Raw genomic sequence first — 20052 nt, 5'->3', positions numbered from 1 at the left:
CCCTGAAGTAAATTATGCATCCTCTTACGTTAAGTACAGCTAAACCTGATAGTGGAAGGTGCACACTTTCTATTCAGTGTGAAGTAAAGACATGTACAAACCCCGAGACCTGTTCCCCAGCCCCCATTTCAAGAAGAAAAAACTAAACATAGCCCTCCAAAAGTAACTTCCAACCTGAGAAGTATGTTTTGTCTTTTCTGTTCTGTATATTTGTATTTAACATCTATTTTCATTTAGTAATGAAAAGGTGGTGTTTTACGTTCATTTCATACTTGAAATTACCAAATCTTAAATGTGGTAGTGCTAACAAAATGCTTTTCTTAACTAATTCTCATGAGGGACCAGAATTGCTGGTGGTACTTAATTTGGGCAGTAGCTCTTGTGAAGTGGCATTTAAGACATTAATTTCTCTTGGCGGGTGATATGACTGCTATAAACCAAGGATAGGTTTAGAAATGCAGAGGAAACAGTTTTTATCTTCAGACAAGGAAATGTGGTCAAACGACAGTAACAATAAACAGGCAGGCAGTTTGTACCAAAAATGTGGCCCTCCACATCTTTTCCTGACAGAGAGGAAATCGCACTAGTATAATTTAAAGGGATGTGTTGAAGAAAAGGGGCAGAGCAAGTGCCACAAGCATCCTACAGCTGGTAAGAAATTTACTGTATTAAGAGCTATTTCAGTTGAGGGTGGAGCAAAGCAAGATGTGCTGTATGAGTCAGAAGTCCATTTGGCAATATATTCAGGACTTTAGCAACATTATCAGGTTAAAGCAGAAAATGTTTGACCCTTAGTCACAGAATATACCTGGTCCCTGGGGTTAGAAGGAGTTCCATTCCTGAGATCGTCTTTACATCAAATTTGTATGTAAGTCATATCATTTATATAAAAGCATATAAAACACTTAATGAGCACTTCCATATACACTAAAACATCTTAACCGCAATGCAGCATTTTAATAATGATAACACGCACGTACATACACACACACACAAAAAGAGAATCTGATTGTTGAATGACTAGTGCCTGTTTTCCTAGAGACCCATGGCATCTCACCTTTCTCTGACTGCTTTATTATTTCCACTTTAGTTTTGATTATGATTGTTGTTCTTTTCTGCAATGCATCGCCTGTACTTTCACTGCTTGCCACTTTCCCCTCCTTCCGTCCTTCCTCCCTCCCTTCTCTTCCTCCCTTGCTATTCCGTCCATCCGTCCTTCCTTCTGTCCTTCCTCCTCCTTTCCTTTCCTCACTGCCCAGTGCCCACAGGCACCTGCTTGCTGCTCAGGACAAGGCAGGAGGTCTGGGTTCGCTCACTCGTAAGTCGCGGTTGTTCTTTACGTGGAGGTTCATAACCGGGGGACTGGCTGTACAAGAAAATATTAGTAAAATCAGCACATGAAGGAAAACGTGAGAGAAGATAGCATTTAGAACAAAGATGTTTCAGTTGTTTGAATCTGTAGACAGGACAAATGGAGGGGTGGTTGTTGTGTTGGTCGTTTGTCTTTTGCTTTGCGAATGCAAAATCATCCATAGATGTGGCAATTATGGCTTTGCAGCTTTTGGGACCTATACAAAGTTTTCACTACTAGCAGTGTGTGTCTTGGGCTCTTCCCAAAGGCATCTGCAATTGAGTAACTCAAGTGTAGTTTTACTGCTGTTCTGCCCTTTTAGTTGTGCTGCTTAGTCAGTAGTTAACTGTGTTTTGTATTCAGATTTGGTTGATTTTGTAAGCTGCCCAGGATATAGCATGCTCTGATCAAAAAATACTTTATGTGTGCATGCATGTGTGTCTGTGGCATATAACCACATTCTTTAATTTCCCTCAAAACTTACCTAGTCCTAAATTCAGTCAATTAGGCTCTGTTTGAATTAGAATGAACATATTTATTCAGCATTTAAAATCCATTTTTACATTTTCTATTTTATTAATTGAAGGAAGCCATAATGCTACATTTAATTCTAGAAAGCATTTATGTCAAAATAAATAACATTGTGTGCTCCTTTATAAAATCTTTTTCTCCTAACCCCCTTTCATTCCATACACACTTCTTTCTCTGAGTCCTCTCTGTTTGGGGCTTTTACCTTTATTTATACATCTTTCACCTGATTTATACATCTTTCACTTGCTGCCCTTCTTAGTGTTCCAGCCCACATGCCTTTTCTCCCACTGCCAGCTTTTTTCCCTCTGCGTTTTCTTTCCTCTGTTTCCTCCTAACTCTTTTTCTCTTCCCCCTTAAGTTTAAGCAAAAGAATGTCCAGAGCGTTCACTCTCTACATCCCCCATGTTGATATAGGTGATCATGTAATATGGACCACTGACTGCAAGCAGCAATCAAAAAACATGTACCAACTCCAGCCTGTGCCTCTGAATTTGAGGAGAGGAACAACCCATGCACAGCACCAGAATTCTCCTGTTTTCTTCCTTGCCTCTCCCTATTGAGGACCCTAAACAGAGCACACAGGTTCCCACAAAGAAGTGGGGATGTGCTGCAGATCTCTTGGAATGCCATGGTGGGGTTGATGGCTCACAAACCTCAACAGAAAGACTTACTTTGCAAGCACTAGTAGAATATTTATTATTTATTCAATTTTGACCCTGCATTTCTACAAGAAATTACACAGTGGTTCAAGAATACTAAGTAAAGGAAACATAGTTTCCTCTTTTTGGTTTTCTCTTCCTCGCTGCCCTTCCCCACTCTTGCTGACACAAAATGTAAATGTTCTTAAGTCGTAGTATCGCTTTCTTTTTAATAGTCTTTTAATAACTCTGTTGTGCTAGCAGAGTGGGAAAATAGTACTGAATTCTTATCTTGGCAGACTCTTATCTGTCTGCTGGCGACATTGATTTCCAAAACAATCACAATGCATTCTCCAAGATGTTCTTTGTAGCTGTTGAAAAACTGTACAGTGCAAAACAGGGACTTAAATAATCTGTAATCAGTATAGTACACCACACTCTAATTCCTAAACTTTTAGTAAAAGTTGGGACAGCTTGTTTTGGAGGCACCAGTGAGTCAAGGGAAGGCCCCAAGCACAATATCATACTCACTATACCTTTACTTGCTTATTAGAGCTCATTGATGCCACTTCTTACTCCTCTACAGGTGTCTGAGCCCAAATCAGGCCTGTTTGTATTGAGTGCAATATGTATACACTCCTATTTGAATTTAACCCCAGCGTGCAATTGTTGGCCATAACAGTTCCATCCTGTGAGGAATGAGCTGTTCTGCTCTAAGGCTCCTGTATCTTCAGTAGCCGTTTTCAGAAATAAATCTCTTTTCTTGGAAGATTGGGTCTGAATCCCGGCAAATTTTATAAGGAAGTGGTTTTATATTACGATATTTGTATGCTACTCTTTGACCATCATGATTCTCAGAGCGGTTTACAGTAATATCAGAATTATTTGGAAAGATAATATTGACTTATAATACTTCTGATAAAATTAACTACCATCACAGTGTTGAATCCCATAAAACCAGGGCTGTATGAGAAATTTGTCTCAGATTGTTTTCAATCAGGATTCAATCAGGATGACTTTCCAGACCAAATACAACTCAAGCACAATCAGCAGTCAAAGCATATCCATTATCAAGCTTGCATTATGCTTTCTGAACCAAAAAAGAGAGAGTTGAATGGCATGCATACATTTGAAACCTGAATAAACATTTATAAAACAAGGGAAGAAGAATGTGTACATTTTCATGCTACAAAGAAATTATGAATATGTTTTCATCGGAATAGGAAAAAATGAAATCATATTCTGATAGGGGCATGTATCAGAATGAACTTCAAGGTAGAATGGCAGAACTTCAGATTCAAGATTTGGCCACACAGATACTCTATATAAAATGGATGGACATCCTGTGTCACCCTTGGCACACCACCCAGTTTGGCGTTGAACTGTTGTGATACAGCAGCAAAAAGATTTCTGTTTAAAATCTGCTCTTCCTCAGACTACCAGAAGTTGTCCAGACCTGCCATAAGATTGATTCAGTAATTCATTAATAGGAGAAGATACTTTCTGAATATTGGTCTGCTGGTCTTAAGAGAATTCTGAAAATACCAGCACTTTCAGCTTTCATTAGTTTAAAATAAATTTTGTTTGGTGCTTAGTTGCCATTTCTCATAGCTTTGCTTAAAAGGGTGCTGGTAGCAAAAGAAATTTGGGGGTTATTCTCCTCCTGATTCAACCAGATGCAAATCCAAAGTCTAGAAATCAGTGTTTGAGAAGTTTTTGAGAACTCTGTGCAAAAATACACTTCTAGATTCCAAATGCAGGGGGTGGCTGTGAGAGCTTGGAGAGGCATCTGAATGACCACTGTTTTGAAACAATGCCTGGGATCATTTAAATGAGCAGCTTGGGTTCTTCTCCTAAGGAGCCAGTAGACTTCTTGACTAATTTTAATGCAGCCATTTGATCCCAGTGCTTTACAAGAAGACCAGTTTTAAAATTCCCCTTAGTTTCAAAAGCGTGTCTGAGGATGTGGAAGAGAAACAAATCTAATCACTGTTGTGCTCACCAAATGTATCTTTCATGGTTTTTAGGCTGTTATCAGAGTGCTGGACTGGGTGGATTCTGGTTTGATCGAAACAGCCAGCTACGTTACGGGTTATTTTCTTCTTTCAGAAGACACGAGGGCTAGTGTGGCTGTCTCACCTTAACTGTTAATCAGCTGTGTGGAGCCAGCTTTAACAAGCTGTTTCTGGAAAGATCACGTAAAGTGCCAAAAGCTAATTACAAGGTCTTTCAGTTAGAGTAACCATGATCTGAACTCTCTGTATGAATTTAATGCCCAAATAAGTCTCTGCTATATTCCTCTGACAAGCAGTTGCTTTATTTCCGGATTTTTGTTTTCTGGTGAGAGTTCTTTATATGAAATACAACAGGCAAAATAACACGGACACCTGTATGTACACAGAAAAATACAGCTGTGTAATATTTGCAGGAAGCACAAACTGCGTAAAATCAGTCTTGTTTCCTTTTGAGTGTCGGGTTTTAGTGCTACCACATTTCACGTATTTGAAACTGACTTACAGTCACAGTTTTGATGGCAGTTCTCCATGTAGAATTTATTTATTTATTTATTTATTTAGAGTATTTGTATGCCGTCCCATTGCATAGCCTCGGGACGGCTTAAATAAAATAACATAAAACATAATACCAATAAAATCCAGATCTACCCTGGCTGCAGATTGAAACCTATAAGCTGCAGTTAAAAGTCTTAGGGGACTATTCTAGGAAGGCAGCATCTTGTCTAGATTGGCCCTGCCAAAAAGCAAATTCCATAGAAAGCCCACTGTGCACTAGACACAGTAATGGTTGTCATGGGAATTTGAACTTGCACAAGGGAATGGTGTCAGGGCAACAGGAGAAAAGAGTTGGAGTCCCAGGGCCTTGGAACAAGCTCACCGCTTTCAGCTACGGGGTCAGCCCCTGCTCTTCCAAGCTCTCCTCTTTCCATGAGCCCAGTCTTCCCCAACATGGCGCCCTTTGACAGTTTGGTCTACTGTTCCCAGTATTTCTGGCTGGGGCTGGTAGCGGTTGCAGTTCAGGATATTTGGGGGCAACTGGTTGGGGAAAGCTGCAGTAGCCTTTTGATGTGGGAACAGGCGTCTTCTGCTTCTGAGTGTGACAAAGAGAGAAAATGCTCGGAACTGACAATTCTTGTTTATTTGGTTCTATGACTTCTATGGCTAACAAAATCTCAGCTGCACACATAGCTGTAGACACTAACGGTGTGATACGTTAAATACCTGTCTGGATTTGTTGCATGCATACAGTCCGCCTTAAACATATCTTCTCACATTTAGGTCTACTTAAAAGCACCTATGATTCTGAATGGTGTTTGTGTTATTTGGAAAGGCTGGATAGATCTCCAAAGACTGGATGGCATGGGCTGCCTAGAATTTGATGAAGATCGGGCACAGGTAAGGAAAGCGGTTCTGGAGCTCTCGCATGGCAGTACCATGTCTTTCCACTCTCTGCTGCCTTCAGTCATTAAAACAAGAAGGAAGCTAGCGCTGACTAAGACTTCTGACCATTTTTGGTCTTCTGTTCTTTCTGTTTCTCCTTACCGGTGATACTCCTAATGTGTATGATATTTTCTTCTTGAACATTTAACTATGGTATTCTTCAACTGTAATTTGAAATATTCATTGTTCAAAGCATCCATATTTGTTTTCATGTAACTTTATGCTTCTTTTATTTACTCTGTAGTTCAAGGGAGGGCAAACAGAAGCTTGCTCAGGCAGCATGAGCGCCTCTGGAGGAGGGGTATTCAAGGGGTTTGATGCCTTTTTTCCTAGTGTTCCTCTCATGCTAACTGATTAAAAAAACTATCAGCAGAAACTGAAAAACCTTTTCTTTGACAATTGTTTGTACACAACCCAGATTTCCATGTTCAGATGTTCTAATAGCAACCCAGGAGGGGATGGTTCTTGGATTGTTTGTTGAAAGCAATAGTAGCTATAAAGCACAACATCACTATTTGTTACATACAAACTGGACCAGGGTTTTCTTAGCCTCAACCCTGCATGAGTTTTTTCCTTGGTTCAAATGTCTGTCCAGTTTTCCTGACTCCAGCTTCCACTGCATCCCTCCTTCTTTGATGTATGTGCTGCTTTCACCCGTCCTTAGTACTCTGCTTCTCTTCTTTGTGGTCTCCTAGCCTTCAGCCGTGTTACTAGCCTGATACGCCTGTCGCCTCCTCAGCTTTTTGCCCCATGCAATGCTTTGACAGGCACTATGAACAAGGCTTGTGACGGATAGCCAATATTTAACTGCTTTAAACATACAGAAATTATTACATTTGGATTTAGTTTTTCAAAATACTTCCATAAGATGATGTGGTTTGTATTTAATTACTTGCTGGCCATGTACTGACCCTCTGCTATTATCTGTTTGGGACTTGCTTCCTTTTCATAAGAGATGAACCCCCCCCCCCATACACTCACACACATTTTTCCATATTCGTAAGAAAACATAAAGATTGCCAAGGAGGGCTTGGTCTACTCGAAAGCAGAACTTAACAGGAAACTTGCACATTGCACTTTGGTGCACAGTACTGAGGACTTTGCTGACATTTATTGATTGACAGTTGTTGATATTAAACTAGGCAGGGCCACGGGGGCACCCTTTCACGTCATTTCACAAAATCGCTTTAGGGAACAGAAAATGCCCTGGGCAAAAAAGGCGATTTGACATTTTTGCGCTATAGACGTTTTATTTTAAATTTAAATTTTAATGGGCTTAGTCCCTTGGTAGATTAAACTGTAGCTGGATTCTTAGAGCAAATCCTTATTTTCCTTTTAATGTAGGAAAGTTTTGCCTATTGAAGAGATACTGTTGCATTGTATGTAGTAGGTTTGTATTTTGACAGTTGTCGTTTACCCATGTTGATTAGGATAAAAGTAAGAATTACTGGACGAGTAGGCCTCTCATTCTTCCTGGTAAATGCAGTTTCATCTCATACTGTTAAACACTGTTCCTCAGTATTGGTCCATCAGGACCTCATTATAGACTGTAAAAATAAATTTACCCAGGTGATGCATTAGAAGCCTTTTCAAATTATGTAAAACATTTTTTTTAATTTTGGCAAATGGAAACATTTTGGTTCATTTTCTGTTTAATGCAGTACAGGAAACCAGCTTTATGATGAGAAAGCAAGATGCCTACTTTAGACAGTTTGCAGTTTATTTGAAAAATTGCATAGCTTAGGTCATCATTTCCAGTCTTGATCCTTCTTCACTTTGATTTGTGATACTGATGTGCATAACTAATGCACATTGATAGGTATAGAGCAAGAAGGCTCACCAGAACCTTCCCCCAATCCCACATGGTCTTCTCCTGTGCCTCATAATGGCGTGTTGTGGTAGCTATCTGCAAGAAGTCAGGATTCGGGGAGCCTGCTGCCTTCGCACAGGAACTCGGTTGATATTGCCAAACAACCTGTCTTACAAAACTGTCTTTTAAATTAGCCTTCTTTTACCAGATGCCCTTCAGATGTTTTGGACAGCAGCCTGTATCATCCCTGCCCACCGGGCAGATTGACCGGGGCTGGTGGGAGCTGTTGTCCAAAACATCAACAAGGCAGCAAGTTGGGAAAGGTTTTACATGTACAGTCAGTGATTAAGAGCAATCAAATGATAAAACATTACCTAGAATCTTTCATTTGCTAATTTTACATTTATGACCTGATACCTCATTTGTCCAGCTACCTAGAAACAGAAAAATCTCTATGCAGCAACAGTTCTGCATTACCAGTAGGTCATCACTTCATGTTGTCTTGTTTGCTCTTACCCACTTTTGTCTACTAAATGCTGGTTGAAGACAAGCAACCATTCTTTGATTCAAATGAAACTAAAGCTGTTTCCTGCATGTTTCCCTGCTTCTGGCTTGTAGCAAGAAGATGCATTGGCACAACAGGCTTTTGAAGAAGCTCGGAGGAGAACTCGTGAATTTGAAGATAGAGACAGGTCTCATCGGGAGGAAATGGAGGTGAGAGTTTCACAGCTGCTGTCAGTTACTGGTTAGTACTCTATCAAACATCTAGATTTTTTTCAGTAATTTTTCTGTCTGGAATATGTTCTTAATTTTGTTTTATTTAGATGCTGCCATTTTATGCAATCCTGTTTGGTCCAAATGCATTACATTATACTTTAGTAGCACAGTCCTCTATACTAGATGTCCAGATGATGGACACCCCTGAATTTGGCTGTTATGTCCATCATGTGACCTGCTGGCAGGGCAGATGGTGCAACATGGACTTGCTTAGCTTTTCCATCCACCCGCACCTCTCTCACTATCCCCATCCCTTTCCTCCCTTTCCACGGCTGGAATCCTTACCTCAAGAAAAGGAGGCACAACAAAGCGATCGGCAGAAGCCAGAAAGGGCTTGGCAGGGTTGTGAGGAGAAACGCAGGGTGCGGATCAGGAACTGAAATGTGCACAGTACAAATTTTAAAAAAACTATTGCGAAGGTTATGATGCTTCATGGGGAATTGCTTATGCTAATTTTCTGTATGCAACATTTGTACATTCTATTTAATATTCTGGATACACATTTTGCTGCGTTACAAAGATAGAGTTCCTATTCCTTGCTGGGATAACAGCAAGGGAAAAAAACTTGATTTAAGAGTGATGTATAATAAATACTTCTCTGACCTACATAAAACCAGACCTTTCACATGCAGAGCAGTGTAGTGGTCAGAGTGTTACCCTGGGTCTTGGAAGATTTGGATTCAGTTCTCCACACAGGAAGGCCACTTTGAGCCAGCCACTGACTCACAGCAGCTCATCTCACACAGATTTTTTATTTTATTTGCCTATTATGTTCTGTGCCATCCAATAACCAACACTCTTTGAGTGGTTTACAACAGCACATCAAAATACAACATAAAATAGCCCATATTAAAACATCATTACAAGTTTGCAAGGCAAAATGTAAAATCAAAATTTAAAATGGATAAAAAGCTGCAATAATCTGAAGAAAATCTTGAGACCTGTTTAACAACTAACAGGCCCACAGAGACTAATGATGCCCTGCAGTAGAGGACAGTCTTGACCTGGTGCCAGAAAGAGAGTAAAGTCGGTGTCAAGTGAGCCTTGTGGGGAGCTCGTTCCATAACTGGGGGCCAGCACTGAAAAGGCCCTTCTCCTTGTTGCCACCATCCACGCATCCCTCAGAGGCGGTAGTTGGAGGCAGGACCCAGAATTGGTTGTTGTGCCCAGGTAAATGAAGTTCAAAGAAGTGTTCATGCAGGTGTCATGGTCCTAAGCCGTGTAGGGCTTCATAGGTTAAAGCCAGCTCCTTGAATTGGGCTTGGAAACACATACGCAAGCAGGCCAAGATCGGTGTTACGTGATCAGACCATCAGGTCCCTTTTATTAGACTGGCTGCCATGTTCTGGCCCACATGTCCTTCCCCTCCTGCTGCCCCCCCCCCAAATCTTTCTGTGTGGGTCTTCTCCTGAAAGCAGACAGCTTCTTTTCCCCTGTCCATGCAGCCCTTTTTGCAAATGGGGGGCTTAGGAGACGGCATCCTTCAAATACAGATGCACATGCAGGCAGGCAGGCAGGCAGCTTTAGAGTATCTGTGAATTAGCTTGTACGATTGAAGCCATTTGGTGCCATGAGCCTCAGACTCCTTTGATACCCAGCACCACCCCTGTGGCTGTTCCTGCTCTGTTTGCTTGAGTGATTGATTATATCCCAAGCTTTTCTTACAAGAAACACAGTGGCTTACATCACTCTTCTCCTGCTGCTCTCAATCTTGCCTCCATAACAACAACCTTGGGAGGTAGGTTGGGCTTTAAATGCCCCTTGATCCTAGGAACAAAAAAATATTCTTCCTCATTTTGCTGCTAGAGACAGTCCTGGCACCCTGCCCCACTCCAGCCCTCCAATGAAGCAGTGCTTTTTTCTTCTTCCCTCGTCCCCCTGATATACACGGTGCCCTTCACAATTGAGAAGAGGGAAATTGGAAGCCCCCTTGAGTTTCTTGCATGAGGAAGGAGGTGGGGATATAAATTCAGCTAATAAACTCTGGAGACAGCAGCAAACTCTGGAGACAGCAGCTACAAAGTGTGTAAGCGGAGTACCGTAGGAGTAGCATTTTCATTCATCGGGTAGCTGTAAGTTGCAGGTGACTTGAAAGCATGTTACAACAACAAATAAAATGTGGTCACCCTATAGCTAAAACCAGTCCTCGTTATTTTGGAAATAAGACGAGTTTTAACTGTAGACATAATCTTACATGATCAACAGTAATAAAATACTTGGAGAACAAATTGCATATTTTAATCTTGCACACTTTTCTGCAACTCATATGTCTTAAAAGTAATCTTGATTGTGGAATATGTGAAAAGAGGCGCACAGTTAACTAGAGTTTGAATTCTGTTTTCATCAAGGGAAGATGCAGCAAAAATGTTTTTCTTTTTCAAAGCTCAACTAAAAACCTTCTATTTTCATATCACAGGGTTATTGTACAGATAAATGTAGAATGCTTAATGATTGGAATGATGAAGATTGAAAGTTTCATTGTTAGAAATGTAAACCTTGGGTTGCTGTAAAGTCTGCATAATTTTTTTTAAAAAATCATGCATGGCTTTAATAGGTACCACATTTGTACTCAATAAAGAGAGAGACGTCTTTGCAATACTTGGTCTGCCCCTACCAAAAAAGAGAGGCGCCAGCTCTTTGGAAGCATTCAGTGAAACCTTAGCAGCATATGAAAATGATCATAGATTTGTTCTTTATTTATACAACTTCTTTCCTAGGAGAGATGTTCCTTTATTTTAGAACATGCTGTGCAACATTTTTAGCTACAAGAAATTCGTAGATTTTTGCATGTGCAAAAAAGGGCAAAATCATTATTAAAAGCTTCACATACACTCTGCATTCATAATTTGAATCTCCCTGTTTGAAGCTACTGTTTGTGTAACTAGTATTAACAATGAGACTAATAAACAAAATAAATAAAATACGTTCTTACTTGAAAAGGGAGAAAAGAAGGTATGCAGCATCAGCAATAACCAGAACATTGAAACGGGATAATAAGGCATATGTTTTGAAAGAAGGCACTTGCTTTGAAATATAGTTTTAAAAATGTTTACTATTTAGAGTAGTCAATTGAAGACTTTGAGAACACTAAAATTAATTAGTTCTTTGATTGATTGATTGATTGATTGATTTAAAACCCCTCTGGGAAACACTTTCGGGGATCATGACGGGAGGGGTGCTTATGTTATCAGTGTGTGAACTTTCACAGTTGTTAAAATGTGTTACACATTATTACGAGGAAGTTGTCTTTCATGCTATTTTCCCTTCAAAATTGAGGATGCGAAACCTTCTTAATGGCTGTTAACAGTTGAAGCCAATAGCAGACATTCCTGTACACAGTTGTACACTGGGGCAGATGGCAAGTATAGGGGGCAGATGGGCAGTTCTAGTTTTGAAGCTGGGCTCAGGGAAAGCAACTGGAAACATACAGGATCTTCCATGAGTAAGAGGAAAACTTGATAATGTTGGTATTGGATAATATCATAGCCAGAATCGGGGGCAGCGTTCCCTAAGGAAGAGCATATTTGGGGTACGTGGTGTTGCCTGTGTGGATTTTTTGTATGAATAGGCAGGAGTCTTTCCTGCTGGGATGTCTGTGGAGATGATAAGTGCTTTAGAATCATAATTATGATTCAGAATTTTTAAAAATCCCTACAGTTTAATTGCAAGTTTTCTCATGAGCACTTTTTCACAACACTTGTTTAACAAGGCATTAATTTAGGGGTACACAGGTCATGGGAGGAGGCTGTAAAAATGATGCAGTGCTATAAATCAGTGCTGTCAGTCTGAAATCGTCACAAATGGCAGCAGCTGAAATCAATTGAAGGATTAGATTCCCGCTTACCAGTCAGATAGTAAGCCCTTTAGATGCTCCATGCTAAAGGAACTGGAATTCCTTCCACGTAAAGAAGGCTTGGCCTTGGAAGGTCTAGAGTATGCGGGGGAAATCATGCCCTCACACTTTGCTGACAGAGTTTAGGGCTAGAAAATTGGAGTGGTATATGTTAAAAAAGCTGAGATTTTTCAAGTGCTGAATTCTGCAGCCAAACCTGGATTTAGCTTCTTTTCATCACCTGTACAGAATTATGTAACACAGTCCTACACAAAGTTATATATAGAACCAGATTTTCCTGTTGAACACCTTGCCCAATATCCTGGGAGCTTCAGCCTGTGCACAATGCCTGATAAGAGTTCAGAAATGGAGAGGGGGGAATGGAATTGGATTTAGAGTTCTCAGAAGTGGAACCTTAGTGCCTTGCGCAGCTTTCTCCCCACCCCCCCTTATTTCCAGAATAAATCTGTGTTAACAATAAACGTTTTTTCATTTGCGTGCTTAGCGTGTGTGATCTATATGCTCCATTAAATGGGGCGGGGGGGGGCGAAGCGTTGATGGACAAAAAAGAGGCATTGCATAGTCAATTAGCTGCTGGTCATGGCAAAGGATTTACATTGTGAGAATAGCGGAGAGCCAAACGATGCTTCAGCAAAGTGCTGTTGGGTCCTTCCTTGCCAGTCCATTTGCATGATATGATGGAATGTGTGAATCAGTTGGCCAGGCCATCATGAACTCACTGGTTGGTAGATGCAGTTTGACTGATGTCATGGCCAGGAGATTGCCAGTGTGCTCGCTGGGGTTCTTGTGGAAGCCTGTCTTCCCACATGACCTGCCACAAAATGGGGATTTGACTGAAAGCCGTGTTCTGCATTGTTGGAAGGCAGTAAATAAGCTTTTCACTACGGTTCCAAACCCATGTGCCTGTGCTGAACTGGCACCAGTGTCTTCTGCAGTTTCGGGAGTTTGACTGTGCTAGTTTTATTGAAGGAAATGTAGCAACCAGAATCACCTCTGTGACCCTCCATAGCAGCCACCAGAATTGACTTATGTAGTGCTTCATTGCATCAGCTGTGTCTGTGGGAAGATAGGAGACAGCAAAGAAGAAGAAAGCTGCTTTCAGAAAGGAGTGTCTCTTGTCCCTTGCTGCGTGAGTTTCTTCAGTGTATCAAGCGATGGAGGGGGAAATGGTGTCTAACATCAGAGTATACAGTTACGGAAAAGTTACTTGGCATGCTTCGAAATGGTGGAATTACCAGTTAAATAATGTTGTTATATCCTTTCCTTTAGAAGTAACATGAGACCATCTTGGCGACCCATAAACTGGAAATCCAACCACCTAAAGCTTCTTTCAGTTAACCAATATCATATATCTGTATATACATCTATGGAAGACAGCTAAAAATCCTAGCTTTTTATGGATTTTTTCCATTAGGGAAAAAAAGATGCTTTCAGCTGAGAAAGTATTCTTTCATGGTTGGTAGAAGTGCTATAAATATATAATTACTATTGATCGCTGTCAGTCAGAATCTTGCTGTTGCTCAGCCCCTTTGTAACCTGCATTGACTGAAGGAAGAGCATATATTTAAAGTATTGCTTAACTTGCAAAATTGATCTGCACCCCATATTGATTTTGTGCAAAACATAAAGCCTTTTCTTCATAGTATATGCATTCAGTGGCACTTGCATACTCTTCCATTTGCTACTGAGTGGCAGTGGGAAGTCCCAACATGTTCAGTGTGACTTACTCCTAGGAAAGTGGTGATAGATTAGGGTGTTAAAACAATTAAGACTGTGATAGCCTGCTGCTGTTAATATGCAAGAGGAAACATGCGTTCTAATTAAACAAAATCAAAGCTTCATTTTCCATAGGGTTTTCCAAATAAAACTTTGAATGTGAATATATGTTGCATAATATTTTATACCTGAAGGCATTTAGCTTGAAATTTCTGTTTCAAAAAAGGTTCATACACTAAAGGAACTCACACAATAAGGGACAAGGGACATTTCTTTCTGAGAGCAGCTTTCTTCTTCAGTTGACATTTCTCAGGGCACGATAAGTTCAAGCTATTGGACTGCTGACAGTCGGATTTTGGTGCTTGTGTGCAGTTAGTAAAAGTCATCCGCAGTTCTGTTTTCTCTGCATTACTTTTCACTGTGTTTTGAAAAGGTTAACTTATAGAGGCCGCCTTTCTACTCACTTATGCTTTGCCATTTTTACAACAATAACAAGTCTGCTTATTATGAAAATTTGTATTAGATGCCAAGAGGATATGGAAGTCACATATCTTGAAAGTCAAAATTTCTTACTTTTTTAGTTTTTTTTACTTTATACTTTATTTAGAAGAAATACATATAGACTATAACATTTAAAGTTCAACATAGAAAGTTGAAGCATTTGATAAGACTTGCAATAAATAATGATTGCACAGAATACTTAGTATTTCCAAAATGGGGTTATTTATTAGTATGCCTGTTCTATCTGATTAATCAGTCCTTAATATGAAATTAAAACTACCTGCCAATAAACTTCATTGCTGACCAAGTCCTTCTGTCTCCCTTTTGCTTTTCTCCTATATTTTGTTCTAAGCAAGCTGTTCTTTTTCAGTCATGTACAACAGATAGGGATGGGAAGAGCCCTGGACCTGTATAAATCTGAAATTTCTACCACATTTTTAGAACTGTTCTTAGTAACAAAAGAAGCTCTTGGGATGTTGTATAATAGGCCAAATCGCTACCAAAGTAAATCAGAATGGTTTCCTAAGTGTTTCTTGTTCAGGTTCAATCACTTTTATCTGGGGTATTACCTACCTAATAATGATTGGTAATATCAGGGTCATTAAGCCCTTCATTTATATTTTTCTGATATAGAACTTGAAATGTGAAAGTCTAGGTAACATCTAACCAGATATATTTCATATTTTTACCAAATACTCAAAATGAAAGAGAATATTGCCAAAGAAATATTACGTAAAATAAAACATTTCTAGTTGTTCATTATTACTGTAGATATTCGTCCAGTCCAAGAGAAGCCTAATGATCAATATACTATGTCTTTTTCTACAGATAACTGTAGTTTTTCATGATTAAGTTCAACAAGAGTACCCAAGTCAGATTGGATCCAGATCCCAAGGTACTTAATTGGCTTCACCTTCCATGGAATATTACTTACACAAATGATAATTTTGTTTTTAATTCATCAGGCATATTTAGCGCTGTCCCCTGATTTGCTAATATTATTTTGTATCCAGTTACTGTACTAGATTTATCTAGGACACTTAACAGTTATATAACTTATTCACTTGAATGTCAAGTGAATTCATGTAGAGTAATAGATTTTCTTTTCCTAATTATAACTGGATGAACATTTCTAATAAAGGTGAAAATGCACATCCTTGCAGGGTATCTCTTTGTAAAATAATCTTCTCTAGCTGATATACATTAATTGAAACTTTAGCAGTGGTATTTTATTGCACCAATGAAATTTAGTCTTCAAACTATCCAAAGCCTAGTATTTTAATACCCTAAATAGCCTACCCAAAGCCTAATATTTTGACTACAAAATTCCATTCAACTTGATCAAAGGCTTTCTCAGCATCCAAAATTACAGCCATTTATTGAAAATAATTGTACAGTAGTTCTATGCAATCAATTAAAATTTTGATTTTAGATGCCAATGTTTATGAAGTCAATGTAATCTTGTCCAACATGAAAAACAAGTTACGGAACCTTTCTGCAATAATACAAACCTAGATGTTAAAACCCTGATTCAGAAACCATTTCAGACAGTGTGAATTCTGTATTCTCAGCTTTTTTTGTCACAAGTATTTCAGGTTCTATATATAATTTAGGTAAAGCTTGATTCAAATAAATGCATTAACAGCTAAAGTAATGCTAGGATATATATTTAAATTAGTCATCAGAGCTGGCAGGAGGGTATTATTTCTTATTTTAAAATACTAGCGTCACCATTTTCTCTGTAAATTTAGCATCAAAGCTATCTAATATCTAAGATTAATCAACTATTGGTAATTTTTAGAATTTTATAAAAAGAATTGTTTATTAAATTTAACAGCCATATGTTCAGTTCATACCTTAATACTATAACTTGAGCTAATTTAAAAAATTTTGCCTGTTTTAGATATCTTACTTTGGCAGTTTAGGTTTTTTTCTTGTTCCTCTCTGTATTTTAACCAATGATTTTGAAAGTTTAACTGTTTTTATCTAATACATTAATACTTTCCAATATGTAAGCTTGTTTTAAATCCTTTGAAACCCAGTATTTTCTCATGTATTTCTTTTGTTTGCCTCTTTCTGTTTTTGTTCCAAATCTGAAATTTGTTAACTTGACATAATAATTGTTTTTATGTAGTTCTTATGATGCTTTAAATAGAAAAACTGATATAAAATGCTTTAAATGTGTCCCACATAACTGGCCAAATTGTGGCAGGTATATTACTTAGCTGTAAAAATTGAAACAGTTCTTAGTTGTGTTCACTTCAGAATATTTAAAAGTTATATTTAAAGTTTACTTAATGTCCATGATATAACTTGTTCAGTATTTATTGCTATAATCATAGGTATAGGGACCTGATTACTGTACCGCATTGGGTATACTTGTGCTTAAGTAACGTGTTAGAAGATATGGAGTAACTGGAAAACTAAATAAAATAGGAATACACATTATGAACCTGAGAAAAAATGCACAGTTTTCTTTCAAGCACATGCAAACATATCCATATCTCAATTGTTACGGATATATCCTTAACATCTTTAAGTAATGATTTGGGGAGAGATCTTCCCTTTTTTTTATTAGCACTTGATCTGCACTGTACAGAAGGAACATCCTTAAAATGAGGTCTAATTCTGACTCCTAGATTGTAAATAAATTAGTTTAGAGATCGGAGAAATTGAACATAGTTAAATAATTGGAAGTAAATGCAAATGTAAGCATAATCATATCATTATATGGAGACATTTGCTATTATGTAGTTATCCAACTCATTTGCTATTATGTAGTATCCTAAATGATAAATAAAAGTTCTAAAAATATAATTGCCACTTCTTGTTGCTTTTGATTATTTGCAAGAATCAATAAAGGTCCCAAATTAAGAAGATTGTTTTGACATCTCTCCTGAATACACATTTTTTATGGTTTATATATTGGCTGGCTGGCCTCTGATTCTTATTTGAAAATATTTTTGTTTTACATTTTTTAAAAAAATGCACTTGCAAAGTTCAGTTGCTGTTGTTGAGTTCTGTCTTGGCAGGCTGGACATTAAGTGTCTGGAAAAGCATTGTTTAACTCTGCAGACAAACTCAGACAAATCTTTTAGCTGGCACTCAACCTGCCTCATTCAAAGAATTCTGTCATCTCCATCTTGGGTTCTCTGGTTCATTTTCCATCCCATGAAACATCCAGTATGGCAAAAAAGAATGAGTAGCTGCACAAGGAATCTTTGTGCCTGAAAACACCCTTAACGGGACTTCTTTTTGTTTGCTTAGCTAACTTGAGTTGGTAAACAATGGAGTTACAGTTTTTCAGTTTTGCTTTGAATGTAGGCAAGGCAATGAGTAATCATTTAATTTTTAAAGAGCAGATCATATGACTTGAGACTGCTTGCCATTTCTTTTTGCAATGCAAATTCATCATTATCTTTAGTTTATTTAGGGCATGATCCAGAAATAATCAAGCCCTGTTTTAGTTCAATTTACATGGGAAAGCTTAATCCCAACTGGATTTTACTGTTCACCCTTCTGTCTCTCATCCTCATCTACCCCATATCCCATTTCTGGAAAATACTGAGGACAGATTTATGGGGAGTAATTAGCAGTTCCCTGTCTGAAGCTATTTCCTTTGGAAAATGTCCAAGTCGACTGCGCTGCATTGGTATAATGCATTCCACCACAGCATGGGTAAACAGTTTGTTCCACACTAAGAAATGAATTTTATCATCTATTTTAATTTTATATATGCAACTGTGAGAGCTAATAATGTGTTGGTAATTTGGAATTCTCGGTATTCTAACATTTATAGATTGCAGGAAAAATAATTGCATATCTACCTTCCAGCTTGATGCTGAAATTTTGTCAGATAGACAGCATTCTGCACGGACTTAGGTTAAAATAATGCTAAGTTTTAGAAGTTCATTTTGAGATGGAAGATGTGTCTAAAAACAGAATGCCTTAGATGAAAATAGAAAATCTTGCATAACTTCTGTCTGTACAAATGCTGGGACAGGCAATTTTTCATATTTTAAGCGTGACAGCCCTGTCTTAATCAGCATAATAGATTAAAAAGACGTCTTACTGTGTAATTAATACTGTCCCGTGATGCCCCCTTTTAGTGATTTTATTTGTGATCTGTTCCTAGTAAAACTAAGTTGCATATTGTGTCTTACTTTCAGGGCTTTGTCTTAAAACTATGAATATGAAACTAATTGCTTACTGGAAGCTACTTTTGTCATGAAATTTACTACTCAGCTTGTGGTTCCTGCTTGTTTGATTTAAAATATGTCTGAATAAGGCATTCTGTTAATGCATTTCTCTTGTTTTCGGTGTACTTGTAAAATTAGGAAACTGTAACTCAGTGTTCCATAGAAGGCAGTTTCTACAGTAGTGAAACAAATAAGGAAAGGCAAAATAAAAATATTTTGTTTCCTTGCTTTCAAATGGATGCCCATACAAGTTTTTTTAAATCTGCTCTTATAGGAATGTGGACTATGTATCTGAAATGAAACATATTTGATCATAAGTCTTAATGATTATTGAAACATTTGTGTAATGAACTCTATTTCCTTTTTTAAAAAAATTGTAAGGTGCCCAGACCTAGTGAAAGGTTGTATAGCTTTTTGGTGTACAAATCAGTGGACCAGGACTTTGGAGATCTGGGTTGTAGTCCCTGCTAAGCCCTGATGTTCACTGACTGGGTGGCCTTGGGCCAGTCCCAACACTCGGCCTAACCTTGCAACAAGAATTGTTGTGAGATAAGCCACCTTGGTTTCATTGCAGGAAGAAAGCAAGATATAGATATAATAAAGAGCTCTCCATTTTCCTATTCATTATAATAACATTCTGTTTCTGGAACCATTGGTTCCTCTCTTTAAAAAATCAAATTACAGCAATTTCTGAATACTTATACTGTTCTTCCTATTAAGAGTGTTAAGGCCCTCTTCATATGGTTCTCTAATATTAAAACTTTCTTAGCTTAAACATTTAACTGTCCATGAAATAAATACTGAAAAGCTTTCAGCAAAAATGAAGAGTATGTGAAGAGAGTACCTAAAAACATCTGGAAAAACATTAACTTATGTTAATCCTAGCAGAAGCCTTCAGATATTTCCCACTAAGTGGCATAGAATTTATAAAATTCATGAGATAAAACTACAAAAGAGTATCTCTTTTAAGAGGAAGGAAGGACTTAACATTGCTTCATCTCTGAAGGGTTAGGAATCTGAAAAAATATTCTGAGTTCTGTACCCCCATGCTAAGTCACTTCAGAGAACGAGGGTGAACTTGGCTTCTCTTGCAAAGAGAGCAGTTCTTGGAAGAAGGGATTTGTCGTTCCCCTGCATGTGTAGCCAGCGCTGCTTTCAGGCAGCAAAAGAATGTGTGTTTGTGCCACTTGGAGTTAGTGGACCCAGTTAGGAATTGGAGGA

At 38.4% G+C, this 20052-nt stretch overlaps 1 protein-coding gene across 1 annotated transcript in view; it reads left to right on the top strand.

Annotated features, from left to right (window-relative positions):
- Window positions 1-20052, top strand: part of CBFB (core-binding factor subunit beta) — a 67297-nt gene that overhangs the window by 41679 nt on the left and 5566 nt on the right. The window contains exons 6-7 of the mRNA XM_044433912.1: window positions 5814-5930; window positions 8404-8499. Of these exons, the coding sequence (XP_044289847.1) occupies window positions 5814-5930; window positions 8404-8499 (213 nt within the window). The remainder of the gene's footprint in view (window positions 1-5813; window positions 5931-8403; window positions 8500-20052) is intronic.

The sequence above is a fragment of the Varanus komodoensis genome, unplaced genomic scaffold (genome assembly GCF_004798865.1).
Source record: "Varanus komodoensis strain SLA01 unplaced genomic scaffold, ASM479886v1 scaffold27, whole genome shotgun sequence".
NCBI lineage: Eukaryota > Metazoa > Chordata > Lepidosauria > Squamata > Varanidae > Varanus > Varanus komodoensis.
This window is presented reverse-complemented; position numbering and strand designations above follow the sequence as displayed.